At 41.4% G+C, this 17,506-nt stretch overlaps 1 protein-coding gene across 1 annotated transcript; it reads left to right on the top strand.

The window, feature by feature from the left end:
* Positions 1–577: 577 nt before the first annotated feature.
* On the top strand, positions 578–14,870 carry LOC120568861 (dnaJ homolog subfamily B member 6-like). The gene is made up of 8 exons (XM_039816591.1): positions 578–752; positions 3,111–3,217; positions 4,961–5,070; positions 5,718–5,783; positions 6,239–6,349; positions 6,544–6,690; positions 6,798–7,014; positions 14,055–14,870. The coding sequence occupies exons 2-8, from the start codon at positions 3,153–3,155 to the stop codon at positions 14,158–14,160; spliced, it is 822 nt and encodes a 273-aa protein (XP_039672525.1). The 5' UTR covers positions 578–752; positions 3,111–3,152; the 3' UTR covers positions 14,161–14,870.
* The last annotated feature ends 2,636 nt before the right edge of the window (positions 14,871–17,506 follow it).

Below are 17,506 nucleotides of genomic sequence, written 5' to 3'. Positions count from 1 at the left end.
CACTATGTTGGTGAACCAAAAGACAAAAAAAGCCAGGAGGAAACATTACAGAAGAACTCTAAACAGGCCCTTCTATTATAGGGTCCTGATTTCAAATGAGAAAATACCATGAAGTCAATGGAGTACAACAGGAAGTATGTTACTATACAGGAAATAGGTCAAACAGATAATGAATATAGAAATACATAATGAAGTAATGCTAAGTAATGCTATGTAATGTTGGAAGGTTGAAGGTCTTTAGTTAATGAAATTGAACTAAAAACTTTACTTGGCTAATATTCCTAGCTGAGATGAAGGCTCAAAAATATCCCTAGATGCATCTAGTGATATCGTCAAGATGTACTTTTTGAAATAGTGGCAATTTATTTCAAATACAATAAGGGACTGGCGTCACATTAATTTGGTTTCCTGTTCATATGGTTAAGTTAAAATAAATAAATAGGCGAGTTAATGAGAGTTTAAAAAATGTATTTCGACATCACAGGGAAAGGAAAAAAATCGGCAAACCGGGCAGTGTAGGAATTAACTACCTCCAGCAGGTGGCGGTAATGCAACACTAAAGGATGCAAGCTGCCGTTCAACGTCAAAGAAGAAGAAGAAGACAAACAGGACGTTGCGTCTAATGCTAATCTGAGAACCTGCAGGCTGCTGAACATGAATAAACCTGTTTAGCTTCTGACACGACCTTAATAAAAGAGTGTCTATCTGTCCTACGTATCTGCTGGGACCACGGACAGCTAGACTTGAATTGGGTAAGAGTGTTTGACAGCACAACCGACGTTAATGTGGCTACTGGCGTTCACTGCTCAGCAGAGCTAAGGTAACGCTGTAACCAGCTTACGTTAGGCGAGCAGCTAACAGCGGCTACCGCCATAAACAAAACAATTTGTTTCAGGGGAAATAAATACTCTTCATTTGGGTTTCTCACATAATATATCTTTCCCCGTTAACGCTGCCGTTCCTCGCTCGTTGTTTTGTATTAATGTTCGGCCAGGTTGCAGGAGGCATTCATGGTCAAAGAGAGATAAACAAGCTAGCGTCGCTCATAAAGCTGAACCGGGTTTTCCATCGAAATACCGGGATGCAAATTAACGCTATGGTCGCGACGTTTACACGTTTGGCGTTAAAGTCGTTCACTTAAGTCTTAAGTCTGAACGTTACGTGTCTTAGCTAACGCTGTGTTTGACCTGAAAGTTATATCGTGTAGTGATGAATCAGGACACATAGCTACATAGTTCAGTTGTTATTCATAAGTATTGATGGTCATGCCCGGCAGCCCTAACATGGTTATTGGTAACATGGTTATATATCAGTTGTTAGTAAATAATCAAAACCAGAAAATGATTTATTGTAAAGTAAGTATCACTTGCAAGGAATTTGCCATGATTGTTGGTGCATACATTAACATATCAAACAAAGAAGACCCTGTATGGATTAGTATCAATATCAATAAGGAGCATCCATAATATGGAGAATGAAGGTTATTGGAGAAGAATTTCCAGAAGAAAATGCATGTGATTGGTGTAAGCAATAGCCTTTAGGCATCACTCTGCTGCCAATGTTCGAAATGATTCACATTATCATGTAAAATCTATTTTCCAATGATTTAGGACTTAAAACTATTTATGTCACATGATTATGTTGTATTGTTTTTAACTGTGACAGAGTAATTTCCTTATTGCCTCATTGTCTCCATTTATTGATTGCAGACTGAAGTAGGCTTATTGAAATCACTATCCATGTGCAGTATTGGCTCTAAAATACTTTAAACTTCAACGCTTAAATGCACCTTATTATTTATAATAATAATAATAATAATAATAATAATAATAAAGTAATAGTTACTAATAAAAATAGCACAGATCTACAAAGAATCCCATAGGATGTTAGGATTTCGACTAGCTAAGTCATCAGAATGTCTAATTTGGTTCTTGATTGTCCTCATTGTCTATTTTCGTAGGAGTGTAACCTCCTTCCTTTCCGCTGCTGCTTTAGACCAGTTCAGACTGACTCAGTGTACCAAAGGCTCTGTGATATACCAGAAGCTACAAAGGACCCTTTGTTAAACACACAACCATGCGCATGCACATTCAAACTAATCTATCTTAGAAGAGAATGTCAGTCTTTGGTTGAACTGTTCACAGAGTTCACAGACATAGGCAACCTGTGATAAGGGGGCACAAGTAGACACTGTTTAGCTATAAAAACAAAATACAGGCCAAGAGCCAAAACTGTTACTTCACACGTGCGTAATCATACATTTTCAATTTTGTAATTGAATTGTAGGGCTGGTTGCACTTTGTTTGAAGCCAGTATCACTTATTAATATTAATAAAAGTCCAAGTTATAATTTATTCCACTAGGGCGGCCCCCTCTTAGTTGATTAGTCGTCCAATCGGTGGTTTTGGTCTTAGTCGACTACGATTTCTTTAGTCATTTTTTAAAATCCTTTTTCATGCTGAATGACTTGTATCGAAGAAACTTATCAGCACGTCTGTCGTAAAAACAAGTTTTAAAGTGGTGCTTTTGCATGACAACCCAGTTTTTACAGATCTGTCAATAAACCAACGAATCGAGTAGTCGCCACGAGTGTTAAAGCTGTAGTGTGTAGTTTCTTTCGCCACCATGAGGAACTCTAAGTAATGACGACAAAACTGTCGGCACGTCCACCTGATACAAGCGCCCCCCTCCCTCCACACAGTTGCTAGTAGCCAAGGAGGACACGGAGGATTTAAAAAACATGACGGACTCTTCAGAAGAGGTCATTATCTTCACTCAAGCTTCTGTGCGGGAAACTCACCGGACGCCACAATCTTCTGAACGTAGCCATACTGAGAAATACAGAGAGAGTTTTGAACATTAACTAGCCATTTGGCTGGTGGACAAAGAAGTTAATTTCGAACACTGGTCACACACACACACACACACACACACACACACTATGAAATTGTGAACGACATATCTGATCACATCTGATTTGACCCAGTTTGATGTTGTTCTGCTGTTAAATCCAGGACTGACTAACCAGAGTGGCTCATAGTAAAGACCGTCACATCGGCGTCGTGTTGGCGTTTGGCTGACAGCTCTTTTTTTTTTAAATCTTCTTTCAGGTTCATCCCGTTAACTGAAGTTTCTCCCTTCATCCACTCATCATGGTGGACTACTACCAGGTTTTAGGAGTACGGAGAGATTCGTCTGCAGATGAAATAAAGAAAGCGTGAGTTGATTAAGTTTAAAATGTTATATTTAAGCTGCGATGTCCTGAAACACTTGAACAGACATCTGCAGAGCGATACTATTATCCTGTTGTCCTGGCTGGCAGCTCTACAGCTAATGAATGACTCACTATATGCTGGTTACCTTTCTATGGAGCTTCATCAACAACACGCAGCTCTTTTAGGTACACATTAGAAAAGTCAGAAGGAGTTATTGATTTAAACAGTTAGGACATGTGTCCATATAGCGTTTTTCTCTGGCAGAAAAGCACTGGGGCACGCTTCATCCCAGCTGGTTATCAAAAAAAAAAAATTCAGTGTCTGGCTGATCTCCCCCCAAAAATGGCCTTTTCAGGCTACATTTACATTGCTACGTTTTGGCTTTTTAACTGGAGTTCTGAGCCAAAAGTGATCGCCGTGCAGCACACACATGTTTTAACCGGTAACCGGCCCATGCCTAGTGTAAACGCAGCAAAAGATATTCGTTTTTAAACCAAAATGTAGCAATGCAAATGTATCCGCAGTCTTTGTTGTGATTAGTTTCTGGCTGAAATATGACATTGTCTTGTTGTGTGAACAAATCCATTGTTTTCTCTGGCTGCTTCACAATAAAAGCCACCCAGTGGTTCACCAGCTGAACTGTGTTTAATGTGAAGCAGCAGCAGCAGCAGGACATGTTGATAAAGATCCAGACTGTAACGTTGGAGTACATGCTGCATTCTTTCCTATAAATCCCAGAATTCTTCAAGCAACAGTTGAAACGTAAATAGTATCTAAAATGTGGTTTGAAATAATTAAAATCTTTAGCATTAGAACGTCTTAAAGGAATGACAACAATGTCATTCAATAGTTGAATTACAATGTTTGTACACCAGACATTTAACAGTAATGAGAATTTCAGAAAACAAAATGTCACAAATACTACAGTTAATGAGAAGGTGAGAAAATTGTAATGGGGGTAAAGAAACTAAATCACCTTTTTGGTGTCCAAAACAATGTACAGTATGAACACTGCTGATTGTTGTTATCAGTAGTTAGTATTAGTTAAATTGCGATTTTTCTGCCAGATATTGCGATTACGATTCAATTTGTGATTTTTCTTCTTAAAAGTTTAGCTAAAGTTCAATATTCACTGTGTCACAGATAAAACATGTCATGGAGCATTATAACATGAGACACCATCAAAACTGCTCTATGTTCTTATGCAGGGATGAGAACATAGATATGAATTGCCAGAAATAAGTGTTTTTCTTTTAATACGCATGGAACATTGAACAGTCAAACAGAACATTTATCACAAAAGCTAAAGTTAAAATAATTATAAAAAAAACCCAATTCCAATTTAAAAAAATAAATAACAGTTCTTTCCTGTAAACTGAAATGTCTGATATTCCTCATAGTTCGATAGCAGCATTTACATAGTACACCTTCTACCATCATGTTAAATAAAGGAATACAAAATATATGAAAGATCCACTGAAAATAGGACATTTCTGGAAACAATCTGTGATATGTGACATTATTCCAACATTTATCTTATGAAAAAACAGTAAATATGATAATGAAGAGAGGAATACCAAATGTTACACCAAACCTTCAGCTCAATAATTCACATTTGATTAACGGTCTCCACGATTAGCTAATCGCATGTTTTCAAACCTCAACTTTGATAAACGATTAGTCGTTCAGCCCTAATAACCACAGCATTATTGAGCAGCCGTCCTCTTCCTTCTGTCCTCGTGTAGCTACAGAAAGCTGGCCTTGAGGTGGCACCCTGATAAAAACCCGGAGAACAAGGAGGAGGCTGAGAAGAAGTTCAAGGAGCTGTCGGAGGCGTATGAAGTCCTGTCAGATGGTTTGTATCCCAACTCTCTGTACAAGTCTGCACACTAACACCAGGAACCAGTGAAGCACTGCACGGTAGTTAATGGAGTGAAGTATATACCAGTAGCCCCCCAAACTCTGGAATGAGTTGCCCCTTCATATTAGACACCAGTCTCTGTAACTTTGGAGACTTCAGTGTTGCAGCCCCATCCCTCTGGAACACCCTCCCTGCAGATATCTGAAATACTACATCCCTAAAACACCACCTGTTCACCACAGCCTACAACATCCCTTGGCTTAGCCACAGTAATTCTGTAAAGTCTCCTTGAAAGGCCTTGTTTTCAAATCCCGTCTTATATAAACATAGCATATAAACATATGCTTATTCTCAGGTTTTTAACACACTAGAATAGTTTTTTATCCTTTCTATATTCTTGTCATTTTGCTGTCAAACGTTTTGTTGTTTACATTTGTGTTCCCTGTGTTCTTTCTATGTATTTGTTCTCTCTGATTGTACAGCACTTTTGGTTGTTTTGTTTTTTTAAATGTGCTTTGTAAATAAATTTGGATTTGGAATACCGACAAGACAGAGTCTGAGGGGTGTAGACGAGTTCCTCCTCTCGGTCCTGGTACTGTTGTGATTCTACTTTTTTGAGATTTTTCACTTTCCTCTTCCAGCCAACAAGAGGAGCACATATGATCGCTATGGCAAAGAGGGACTGACAGGGAGCAACGGAGGAAGGGGTAAGAAAGATAAGCGCAGAACTTTAACCATGAACCTTGGGTGGGTGTGGGTGTGGGTGTGTGTGTGTGTGGGTGTGTGTGTGTGTGTGGGTCTGGCTGGTTAACCTGTTTGTAAAATGATTAACTTTTCTTTTTGTGAGGCACTAACTCAGTTTGTGGGGATTTGTTTGGCAACCGGAGGGTTCAAATTAGCAAACTGAAGCTAATTCTTGTTTAATGTGGGCTGTTAATATGATTATAGTGATTAGTAATACAGCTTGAGATGCATGCTAAAGACGTCAGGTGTGGTTCCAACGACCCATCGGTGGAGACAGTGCGTGTCAGTCGCAGCAGAGTTGGCTGCTGGGTAATTCAACAGAAACACAGTGTGATGTTGAATGGAACAGATGGAGATGGCTGGAATTGTGCTGTTATTTGGTTTTGGTCCGTGTTCACGCTGTTTACGGACATTTCAGGAGGCCATTTCCACAACGGAGATCATTTCCACGAACCATTCACATTCCGAAACCCAGACGACGTCTTCAGGGAATTCTTCGGAGGCAGAGACCCATTTGCAGACTTTTTTGGTAAGTCGCACTACTTCAGCGTGAAGAAGTCGGTACGTCGTTATGTCTGCCACTGCTTTACTTTTTTTTTGAGTTTATACCCAAATGCAGATTTGAAAAATGTCAGCCTGAATCATAGTCTTTCTCATCTCCTGCACCAGTTTTAATATACTTTTCCACTCCCATTCCTCTCATTTTCTGTCCTGTTCTCTCAGGTGCAGATCCATTTAGTGATGATCCATTCTTCGGCAGTGGCCGGCGGCACCATAGTCGAGCAAATCGCAGCCGGACAGCCAGCCCGTTTTTCGGGGGCTTTGTCGGTTTTCCTCCCTTTGGCGCTGGCTTCTCACCTTTTGACCCAGGTAAGACATGCAGCAATGAATACACAAACAAAACATCACAAACCACTGTCACCAGTTTAAATGAGTCTCTCTCTCTCTCTCTCTCTCTCCTGTCCTTTTTATCGCAGGCTTCAGTTCTTTTGGCTCTATGAGCCCCATGGGTCATATGGGTCACATGGGTCACATGACAACCATGGGCAGTCTGGGAGGTGGAGGCTTCACCTCTTTTTCCTCCACCTCCTTCGGGGGAGGAGGAGGAGGTGGCGGTGGGGGAGGCATGGGCAACTTCCGCTCTGTGTCCACCTCCACCAAGATCATCAACGGCAGGAAGATCACCACTAAAAGGTACTTACTGACTGCTGACCGGCTACACCACACATACATTCTGGGATAGAAAAAAAAAAAAAACGCTCTGGATTTGTTTTTCATTTCTTTAAACCAATCACAATCGTCTCGGGCGGCGTCAAGCTCCGGACGCAGCGACGGTGGCTCTGCTAAATGGTCTTGGGAAGGAACTTGTTTTGGTGGAACATTTGTGAACTGAAAAAAAGCAAAAGCCACATCCAATGTTAAATGAAGCTAACTTTTCACACAACACAGTAACGTGAGCTCTATAAATTAGCTGGATACATGGTTAAATGTAATTTCCTTCTTACCAGTGTATCGCCGTGCCTACTCCATCCACAGCAATCCCACTAATCGTCCCTAAAACGTCCCAGTTAGAGAGTCCCGAAATGTTGGCTCTCCATCTATCGTTGCCAGTGAATGTTTCTGGTTCCTTAAGGATTGAGAACTGACCAGCAGTAATGGTTTCATCTGTGTCTTTATCCTCTCCAGAACTGGTGGGCAAACACGCTGGCACGTCACTGTTAGATAGTAAATGCCGTAAACGTATTCTTTGTAAATCTTTACAATCATTCACTGAAAGAAGCAAGCAGGCCTGCCATGTTGTACGATCCAAAATGTTCTTCAAAACTTGCGTGTAGCTTTCTGCCCGGAGGTTGTGGTTGTTTCCCGTAGCAAAGGGATTTTGAGAACGGTAACACGGATGGCAGAAGGGGAGGGGCAAAGCCTAACATCCAGGTACTTCCGTTGCACCAGACTACATACTGACTGACTTGGATTATCCCAGTGACTGGTATCTGCCTTTAGACCCTAAGGGTCCTGTCTTGCACCCGGCGCAGCGGAAAGCCCGACGCAAGTGTCTTTGCTAGTTTAAGACCGACGCAGATGTCAATTTCCCGTCCAGCGCCCACGTTGTTTAAATAGCAAATGCACCTGCGCCCATCTGTGCGCCCATGGGCGTGCTGGTCTTACAGGGAGGTGTGTTCAGGTGCATTCTTGGCATATTGTTATTTTGAGGCAGCGGAAAGTGATCGCGCCATTGACCAACAAAAACCTGGTCTAAAGTCAATAACGCAGCATTTCATGGTTATTTTAACAACACATTAGTAAAATGCGCCTAGGCTCGTGCACAGCACGCGCACACTATGCTTATTACACGCACAGGGACGGGCAGCAGCACACACACATGCAAAAGATTAAAAATATTACAATGTAAAATAGTATTATTATATGATCTGCTCGCGCGCTTTCACTTCAAGCACGAGGCAGATCAGTTTCTTCTCCTGAAAATCTCTCCTTCCTGCTCAGCAAATCCTCCGTCATAATAGCAATGTGCCAAGGTCCAAACGCACCTGGCTTTTAAAGGGAATGGGAGATGATCTCTGATTGGTTTATTGCATGTTACGCCCAAAACCTATTGAACTATGCGCCTGGCACACGGACCCTTTTTTTTCACCATTAAACTAGCAAAAGTGGATTCGTACACGCTCTAAAAGCACCTGCGCCAGGTACTTCACACCGTGGGCTTAGATCGGTTAAAATAGGGCCCTAACACTAATGGAGTACGTTGTGGCTTTTAGACTTTTGCACTTTCTCTACACATTGCAGCAGTATGCATGGGACATTTAGTAAAGATGACACGACCTGCACTGATAGACAGAGATTTACAGTTGCCCTCTGTTGACCGTTAGAAAACCTTAAATCCATCCATTGTTTCTGAAATACTCACTAAACTGGAAACAAATGTATTAGGTGAAAAAAATCAATACAAAGCAGCTTTGCTCAGTAAGTTAGAGTACATCTTCTGTTCCTTCATTTAAATAATATATTTATATTTTACTGTTTTTATAAGCATTTTGTGATCCATCCAAGTCAGATTCAGTGAAACCAATTTTTATTTTTCAGCCTTTCACAGATTAAAACGGAAGTGAGAACAGCTGGTCTCTACACTCATTCAGAGCATTAGGTTGTGGGATTTTAAGAATCTCCTGAGCGGGATAAGCTGCAAAACAACTGAATGCCTTTTTTTTTATTTTTATTTTTTTTTAAATCAAAGCTCCGATGAAAGTCAAACATTAGACTAAAGATTTTGCAGGAGCTTTAACAAATAACTGGTCCAGGTTTTTACGTATAGCAGTGGTGGTGAAGTAGTGTTGAACTAGGTCAGACCTGTAACACTTTTGCAACACTTCCAACACAGCTCGTGTCTGAATTAAAGGCAGTCACATTACGGTATGTAACCTACAACAGGCTGCATTGACATCCATTATGTACAACGAAAACTGTGTTAAAAATGTTTAAAAATCAGTTTAATGAACCAGGAAACACCCAGTAGTTGACGGCATTCTTCCCATGTCGCATGGTGGCTGAGAGAGCTCAGTACACCTCAACTTAGCGTAACCCCCAATTTCCACTGACTGCAGAACGGCTGCGTTCCCACTCCGTCTCAGCGATCCGCAGCCCTCCGGAGCAGATACGCAGAGCTTCTATTTTTTGTCACAAAAAGCAAAATAAAACAAAACAGTCAGCTGTAACACAAACTCCTGGGCAGTTCAGTGCTTGTGTTTTAAAATGTTCTTGTGGCAGCGATAGAGGCAGTGATGTTTCCTGTACGGGACTCTCACACCCGCCTCTAAATGGACTGACAAGTCTGATTGACTGGCAACCACAGCGTTGACATTAGGTTGCGTTTCTCCAAAAGTTGAATCCGTCTCAGCTAGGGCTGAACAATTTAATTGCATTTGCAATAATATCGCGACATGTTAAAACGCCATTTCCTAATCGGAAAGGCTGCGTTTTGGTCACGTGACTCGCGAGAGCAAATCAGTCTGCACTCCGCAGAGAAAGCATCAACTTAGCACGCTAACGCTACGCCGTACCTTGAGCTGATTTCTGTCATTCAAACAACGATTAGCTCTGATTAGCGGTTAGCTCCGTTATAAAGATATGGAGCGGAGGAGACTGCCGCAGAGAGGGGTAACAACCAGACTGATAAATGACGTTGGGGGAGCTTTCAACGGTTTTATTAGTACAGTTAATCCCGCGGCAAGACCACCAGCAGCATGCTACTACTAATGTAACGATAGCCTCTCTGAGCATGTGCAACGTTGTTGACGCTGTCATGCACGCGCCACGCAACTTCATGAGGGGGAGGGGCTGGAGGCAGCTCCTCTGTGTGCACTGTAACAAAAATACACCGTTTTGTGTGTGTGTGAATATAGATTTAATTTTTTTTACTTATTTAACTGTAGTAAAGTTCAAAGACTGTGTTTAAAAAGTGCAATCCACATGTTTACATATGTTAATTACAGTAAATAATAATTCAATAATCTAAATACTAAGTTGGGTAAAAATATTTCTGCAATCTGCACTTTAGTTTGTGTGATTTGTTTCTGACATTCATATGAATGTTTACACCAGGCTTGGTCAGTGCTCAATCTACTACAGTGACTGAAGTAGTTAAATAAAAGATGTCATTCATATGAATTCATGATTTCATCATCACATCCAGGCCTTTTTTTTTTTTTTTTAATCTATCTAATCTTGTGTTGTTCATACTATACAATGGTTTATTTCTTGTCTTTGTTGAATAATACAGAAGACAAAGAGCTTAAAAAATAATCGCATATTAAATCGCAATCGCAATATTGGTGAAGAAAATCGCAATTAGATTATTTTCCAAAATCGTTCAGCCCTAACAAGCTAGTGTGATCCAAATCGGTTAGCCTGACGTGGTCCTACTCAGATTCTAGTCAGAATGTGACTTCCCGACCTCGAATGTTGTGGGCGGGGCTAAGTTCGGCTGGCATCCAGGCTACCAGCCGATACCAATTTTAGCGGATTCTGATTTAATTTTTTCTAACCACTTTACAGCACACACAAATATTTATTTTCTATCTTTTCTTTAATAGAACATTTTGCACAGAACATAGAACATTTTTTGAACAGATAAGGGATCACTATAAAATAGAACTATATAAATGACTCCTGGTGTGGGAAATTCACACACATCTAAAGTGCAACGTTAGAACCATTTCCTTCTTTTCACATCCAATATCCAACTAAAAAAAATTAGATTTTGGTTTTTGGTGTCGTCCCTCCACTACTACTGTATCCTTGCAGGTGTTGCATATTGCAAACTTGTTATCTTCTGCACACACGCTGAAGAATTTCCAAACAGCTGACATGTTGCAGGTTAATTCCCGAGGTTCCCTACATGCGCGAGAATAGCGCGGACACGCGCTTCACACCGCGAGCGGGTATGCGCCTCACACAGCGGCAAAGTTGAGAGAAAGGAAAAAGAGACTGTGCTGGCCGATGCCCAGCTTTATGCAAATGAATCCGTTGAACGCGACTTGACTATCCAATAGAAGTAGAGCACAGAGGAGACGGGGAGAACGTGGGATCCTTTTTCTGCTAGACGTTGCAAAAATGGAGGAAAAACTGATTGTACAAATGAGGGGAGGCGTCGCGACACCAGGCAACAGTCGTGTCGCAAAAGTGGATCTGTACCGTTAGTCGTATAACTTATGCTGTCAGTTCATTGTAGCGTTGACCGGCATGAAATCGGCCGGTCTATCGCTGCATCTCTAGTTTTAAGGCGTGCCACACTAGCAGCTAGGCGAGCATGTGTTAAAAAGTGACTCAAAGTGATGCGTCTGTCACGGAAGTAAAGGCTGGAAAACAGAAAACAATAATTGTGAAATATAAAGTCTACTTGTGCTACATTGGGGGTTAAAGTGGTGATAGAATGCAAAACCGGGCTGACCTTGTCATAGTTGAATAACGACCGTTCGGTGGGTAAAATGGGCATACAGAGAACCTCAGAAAGTTCTATTGACACCTTTTTCCTCTGCAAATCTCACAGTTTGAAACTGCAGCTGAAAACGGGCGAATCCAAACGAAGCTAATAGTTGACGTCAACTCGGTGGCTGTACCTTAATTGGCTCTGGTCTGTACCTTTTGTCACGCCCCAAAATGTACATACAGACCTATCTGAGACCAGCTGGTGTTCAGAATGGAGGTCGCGTAGATCTCAGACACTAGTTGAGCTGCGAGCATGCTCTGTGTACCTACAGGGGAATTACAAAGAAGAAAGTTTCAAGGATACTGAAAATGAACCACGGTCGTAAACGCAGCGTTCCAGGCTGTCCAGGGAGTGCTGAGACTTTTCGCATTTCACCGCGAGCTGCCGGTCGTGTTGCTCCAGGTAAGCAGTAGTTGGTGGCTCCGTTACCCCAGAAAAGGTGACTGTGCGCTGGGTACAGAGCAGCGCGAGCTGCCCCTCGTGGAGCTCCGTCAGGTCAGCATAGTTGGTGGTCTAGTTACCGGGTAACTGCGAGTGTGGCAGGCATGTTCCCTGATATTAATAAATTAAGGTTTTCATTTATATTGCAATGTAAATAATACACTTAACAAGTATCCGAGTGATTGGGAGAGTCGGGACTTTTCCCGGTGGGCCGATAGTGTTTTGAGTCCGCGAGGGCCGGTCTGATAATAGTTATACATTGCAAGTTCTTTAGCAACACTGTGTGTGTGTGTGTGTGTGTGTGTGTGTGTGTGTGTGTGTGTGTGTGTGTGTGTGTGTGTGTGTGTGTGTGTGTGTGTGTGTGTGTGTGTGTGTGTGTGTGTGTGTGTGTGTGTGTGTGTGTGTGTGTGTGTGTGTGTCCCTAATGATGGAAAGCCAACAAAGAAAAGGGAAACGTGGCGCTGAGAAGGTCAGACTCAAAAGGAAAAAAAGGGATTGTGTTGCTGCAAGAGTGTATGGCTGCAGCCTGGAGACCTCCCGTCTCATGCCTGGGTTCCAGGCTGCAGCCATACCCGATTCTGTTGCTGTGCTGTGTGTTGTTCATCATTTAAGTGAGACCCCCACCACCGCACAACCCTGCGGCCAATCTTTTTCTTTGGTCTAAATGGGCCTTAACACGGTCTAATTGTCTATCCTTATCATGCAATCCCTAAAACAAACATCTGTAGCGAATGTTCTGTAATTGAGCATAGGTCGACTTCAGCCCCTCTGTTACACCGTCCGTGTTTATGAGTGATAGCAGAAGTGCACAGTGTAATACACGGTCACATTGATGAGGAAATATATTTGGGGATGGGTTTGTTCCATTTCACTCGCTCAACCAGATCCCAAAAAGCACAGCGTTGTGGCTCTTTTACTTCTTACTGTTTTTAAACAAAATCATTACAGGACATTTGCTCAGCAGAGGTCTTTGTCTGAATTAACTAATAAGCATCTCTTTAATGGCTGAATGAGGCCAGTAATGGCACAGTTGCCATGTCTTTACTAAGAACTCATTTTTCTTTTTGGTTTGTGCCAGTAAAGTAAAGTCTAGTCTATGTTGATGACGTTCCACTTCCGGGATTGTTCAGGTGCCGCAGGAAATACCGCCGGCTGTCCCTCATTTCGGCCAGATGTCCGTTTCCTTCCGCTTTCTTTGTGTTGGCGTTCTAAACTGCGGTGGATTCATGAGGACTATGGTTACCTGGTCCTCAGATCTCTGCAGGGTAAATCCAGACAGCTAGCTAGACTATCTGTCCAATCGGAGGTTTCTGTTGCACGACTAAAACAACTTTTGAACGTACACGTTCCACCAAAACAAGTTCCTTCCCGAGGCTATTTTGCAGAGGCTCCGTCCGGCGCTTGGCACCGCCCACGATGTGATTGGTTTAAAGAAATGCCAATAAACCAGAGCACGTTTTTCTCCCATCCCGGAATGCTGTGTGAACTGGCATTGTGAGACTAAGTATTGTACTGCTTTAAAGTAGGGCTGCACAATTAATCGCAACTCCCACTATAATCATTTAAATTTCGTTTATTCTAATATTTTTGAATGATACAAAAATGAGCATTCCCTCCAACATCGTGAATCATTTCGCAATATCAGTCAAAAATAGTCCCAATTAGATCCTTTCCTCATATCGTGCAGCCCTAGTTCAAAGTGTGTGTGTGTGTGTGTGTGTGTGTGTGTGTGTGTGTTCCCTCTCCCTTCTTCCTCACCCTCTCTTCCTCGTGGTTCACTCTTCCTCTCCAGAATCGTGGAGAACGGGCAGGAGCGGGTGGAGGTGGAGGAGGACGGGCAGCTGCGGTCATTAACCGTTAACGGTAAGGAGCAGCTGCTGCGGCTGGAACACCGGTAAAGACCGACGCTTCCTCTGCTGGAGAAGTGTTACCTCAGCACAAACATACCAACAAACTTGAGCTTGATACAGAGAGAGAGAGAGAGAGAGAGAGAGAAAAAAAATAAAAAATGTGATAATAGCACTCCACTGTTGTTTGGATGTAAATACTTAGGTTGCATTTATTTCCCCGTGTGTCCTCTCCCTGCTGACTTTCATTTGTTAACCAATGATTCAAATTCAATGATATTTGGATGCCGACTTTTCTATGCATTTTGTTAATGTATTTCTGAATTGGAGAATTGTCCTTATATTTTGGCTCAGGGTGGTGTTATTGTTTCAGTGTTTGGGACCACAGTATTGTTCTGATGTATATGACCAGCCCCCACCCCCTCCCCACCTTCCCTTCTTTTTCTTTTCTGTATGCACTCGGTACTGCTTGTCTAATCTCTTCTTAGTAATAATTCTTTTTTTATTGAAAAAAAATAAATAAATACAATGCTGGTAGGATGAGTTATGCAATTTTATATGTTCTAATACCAATATGTTTATTGTTTATTTAATTCTGCATGTACTCCTGTTGATGTCGAGTCTTAATGTTAAAGCTGCATTATGATGCACAACTAATGGAAGGCATTCTATAAATGATATATGGATATAGAAGGAATTTTGTGTACTTTGTAAACCAATAAATCTGAGCGTCGTCCTGTTTTCAGGATGCAGAAATGTGACCGGTCTCTGCTCAGTTTCCTCTGTTCAGGTAGTTCAGCGACGTATGATCCAACCTTCAAGTATCACGAGCATCATCGTGGGTAATAACCGTCTATACGTACAGTCAGATTTCACTTTTTATCAGGTTTGTTAGAATTGCGTCTTGCATCACTGTTTCAAAAACATACAGTAACAAAACAATATTACAGACATTTGCAATACAAATGCCAAATAGAAAGCGTTGTGTCGATTCTTCAGAGCAGAGTGGAGAAAAGGCCGCAATCTTTCTCAACACTCTTCAACCGCGGCAGTGGCAACTTTTGCTGGGTTTTCTCCTCCATTTTCCTGGAGACTTGCAGTAAAAATGTCGGCCACCAACGCGCATCGAGCTCAGGCTCATACACGGGAGGGGTAAGGTACGCACAGCGGGGCAAGGAGGCCATTCATTGGTTCTTTCCAAGCGGACTGTGAGGCAGTGATTTGTGGGAGTTTTTACAGCATTACAGCAGCTACAGATGACTGCTCTTTTTCGCTCCTTTTTCAGAGCCCATAAGTTATTTAATGCTGTCGGGGTGTAAAGACCATTTCAAACAATATATACTGTGTGTGTATATATATAAAAAATAAAAAAAAATAAGTGTAAATTTGAAATAGTTACCAACCCTGTCTTTAAAAAAGGTGTATCGGCAGTGTGGTCAGATTTAGTGCCTCGTCTACACAGGGTCTGCATTACATCACATCCTTGGTGTAACATTACCCCTGGCCTACTGAGAGCCCAGACTCTTGATTTGACAGACCGAGGAGCAAAATGTTTCCGTAAACTGTTCAGTCTAACCTGTGCGACTCAGAATGTGACTCTCATATTTGTTTGCAAAAGCTGACATTTGTCAAATGAAATTTGTGAGGGTTTGTTGTGATGCTAGCAGCCAGAGAGACAGAGACATTAGTGCATGCCGTTTGAAAACCTACTCCTGGCAGATGCTATATTGCATTATACTGTGTATAAGATTGGAAAAACAGCTTGGAGTGTGTTTGCTCCAGATGAGCTCAGTCTCTTGAGAAAAAAGTTGTACCGTACTGCGGGTATAAAATGCGTGCACACTCCAAGATAAAGTATCATCGACATAGATTTCTAAATATTTACAGGAGGAACCTTGTTCAATCTGTGTGTTACAGTAAGGAGGTTAAAACTCTGCGGGAAGACTTACAATTCTTCTGTTTTCTTTGGATTAATAACAAGATATGTATTCTCCTTCTATTTGTCTATCTGTACAGTGCTGATGATGAATTTTTAAATCATCTTAAGCGCAAGATAAAGTGTATGCTTCTCAAAACTTCAATACAATAGTGAAATATCAGTTTTACAATCCTAGTTCTAAAGTGCAGTAGTACCCTTAACACTTGTGTTTTCTTCCCGTCGACCTGGGTCCAAATTTAAAATTGAAACTTTTTTTTCAATGTTTGGTGTTTTTTTGCGACACTTTGCCGCTTTTCTCGATGGTTTTGTCACTTTTTGCGACCTTTTTGTTACTTTCCCCGACGTTTTTGTCACTTTTTTTCAACGTTCTTTTATCAATTCTTTTTCAAATGCTATAAAATTGAATAAACACCCAAATTCAATGACGGTAGTAAACTGATCAATTTGGTTGAAAGAAACCCAAATTTCTGATAGAGAAACTTTTTGAAAATGGGTCAAATTTGACCCGAGGACAACAGGAGAGTTAAGGTATTCCAGAATAAGGGATTATGTCTAAATAAATAGCTTCCTTCCCTGGGTGTCCGTACCACCACTCCTACATTAGCTTGAAAGGAGTCAGTTGATGTGGTTCATCGACAGTATGCTCGGACAAAGCTCAAAAATATGTGTTTTTTGATTTGCGGGGAATAGCCTGAACGCATCGATCAAATAAAATTGCAAATATGTTGCAACTAAAATGAATAAATAAATAAAAAATAAAGGTGCAATAGATGTATTTTTGAAAAGTACAGAGAGAGGAAGGAGAGTAAGAAAATCCCACTGATGTTAATCAAAATGTTCCTTATCTTAATAGCTAGATAAATAAGGACATATATTGGAGAAGTATTTTGGGGTTATTTAAAATGGTCTGTTTGATTTATCTTGTTGACTTCTGACTTCTTGAATGTGATTTAGTTGTGCGAAGGACTGGGGATAGGACCTGATAAGCCTAGGGCTTACCTATCCCTTTTCGAATGGGTCGAGTAATATGTTGACATGTTGTTTATTGTTTTTTGTTTATGAAAAGGAAGAAAAAAATACTGTATGTATATTTTTTTATTTTTCTTTTAATCGTTCGAAATAAAGATTTTCGATCATCACCATGTGAGCAGGCTGCCCCCTCCCTGTGAAGATCATGTGGACTGAGCGCACACACCGGGACAGACAAGCCATGACCTGGGGACAATTTGAGATCCTCTGGTGAACTTGATGAGGGAGCATGATGTTTGCGCTTCTTCCTCTAACCCAGACTCTGATTAGTGTTAAAAAGCAGAAGGATGAATCGGTGTGCAAGGTGGCTGCTTGACTTTCCATATTGCCTTCATTCCAAATGAATTGCACAAACGGTATGTGATACAGTGGCAACAGCAGGCCTCAGTTAGTCTCAGGGTACGATATGTATACTTAACAATAAATATA

Source organism: Perca fluviatilis, chromosome 11 (genome assembly GCF_010015445.1).
Source record: "Perca fluviatilis chromosome 11, GENO_Pfluv_1.0, whole genome shotgun sequence".
NCBI lineage: Eukaryota > Metazoa > Chordata > Actinopteri > Perciformes > Percidae > Perca > Perca fluviatilis.
This window is presented reverse-complemented; position numbering and strand designations above follow the sequence as displayed.

Excerpts from the sequence above, each read along its gene's own strand:
- LOC120568861 (XM_039816591.1), top strand. The coding sequence starts at position 3,153 with ATGGTGGACTACTACCAGGTTTTAGGAGTACGGAGAGATTCGTCTGCA. Across the intron at positions 3,218-4,960 it reads GCAGATGAAATAAAGAAAGC|CTACAGAAAGCTGGCCTTGA; the intron begins GTGAGTTGATTA and ends GTCCTCGTGTAG. Across the intron at positions 5,784-6,238 it reads AGGGAGCAACGGAGGAAGGG|GAGGCCATTTCCACAACGGA; the intron begins GTAAGAAAGATA and ends CGGACATTTCAG.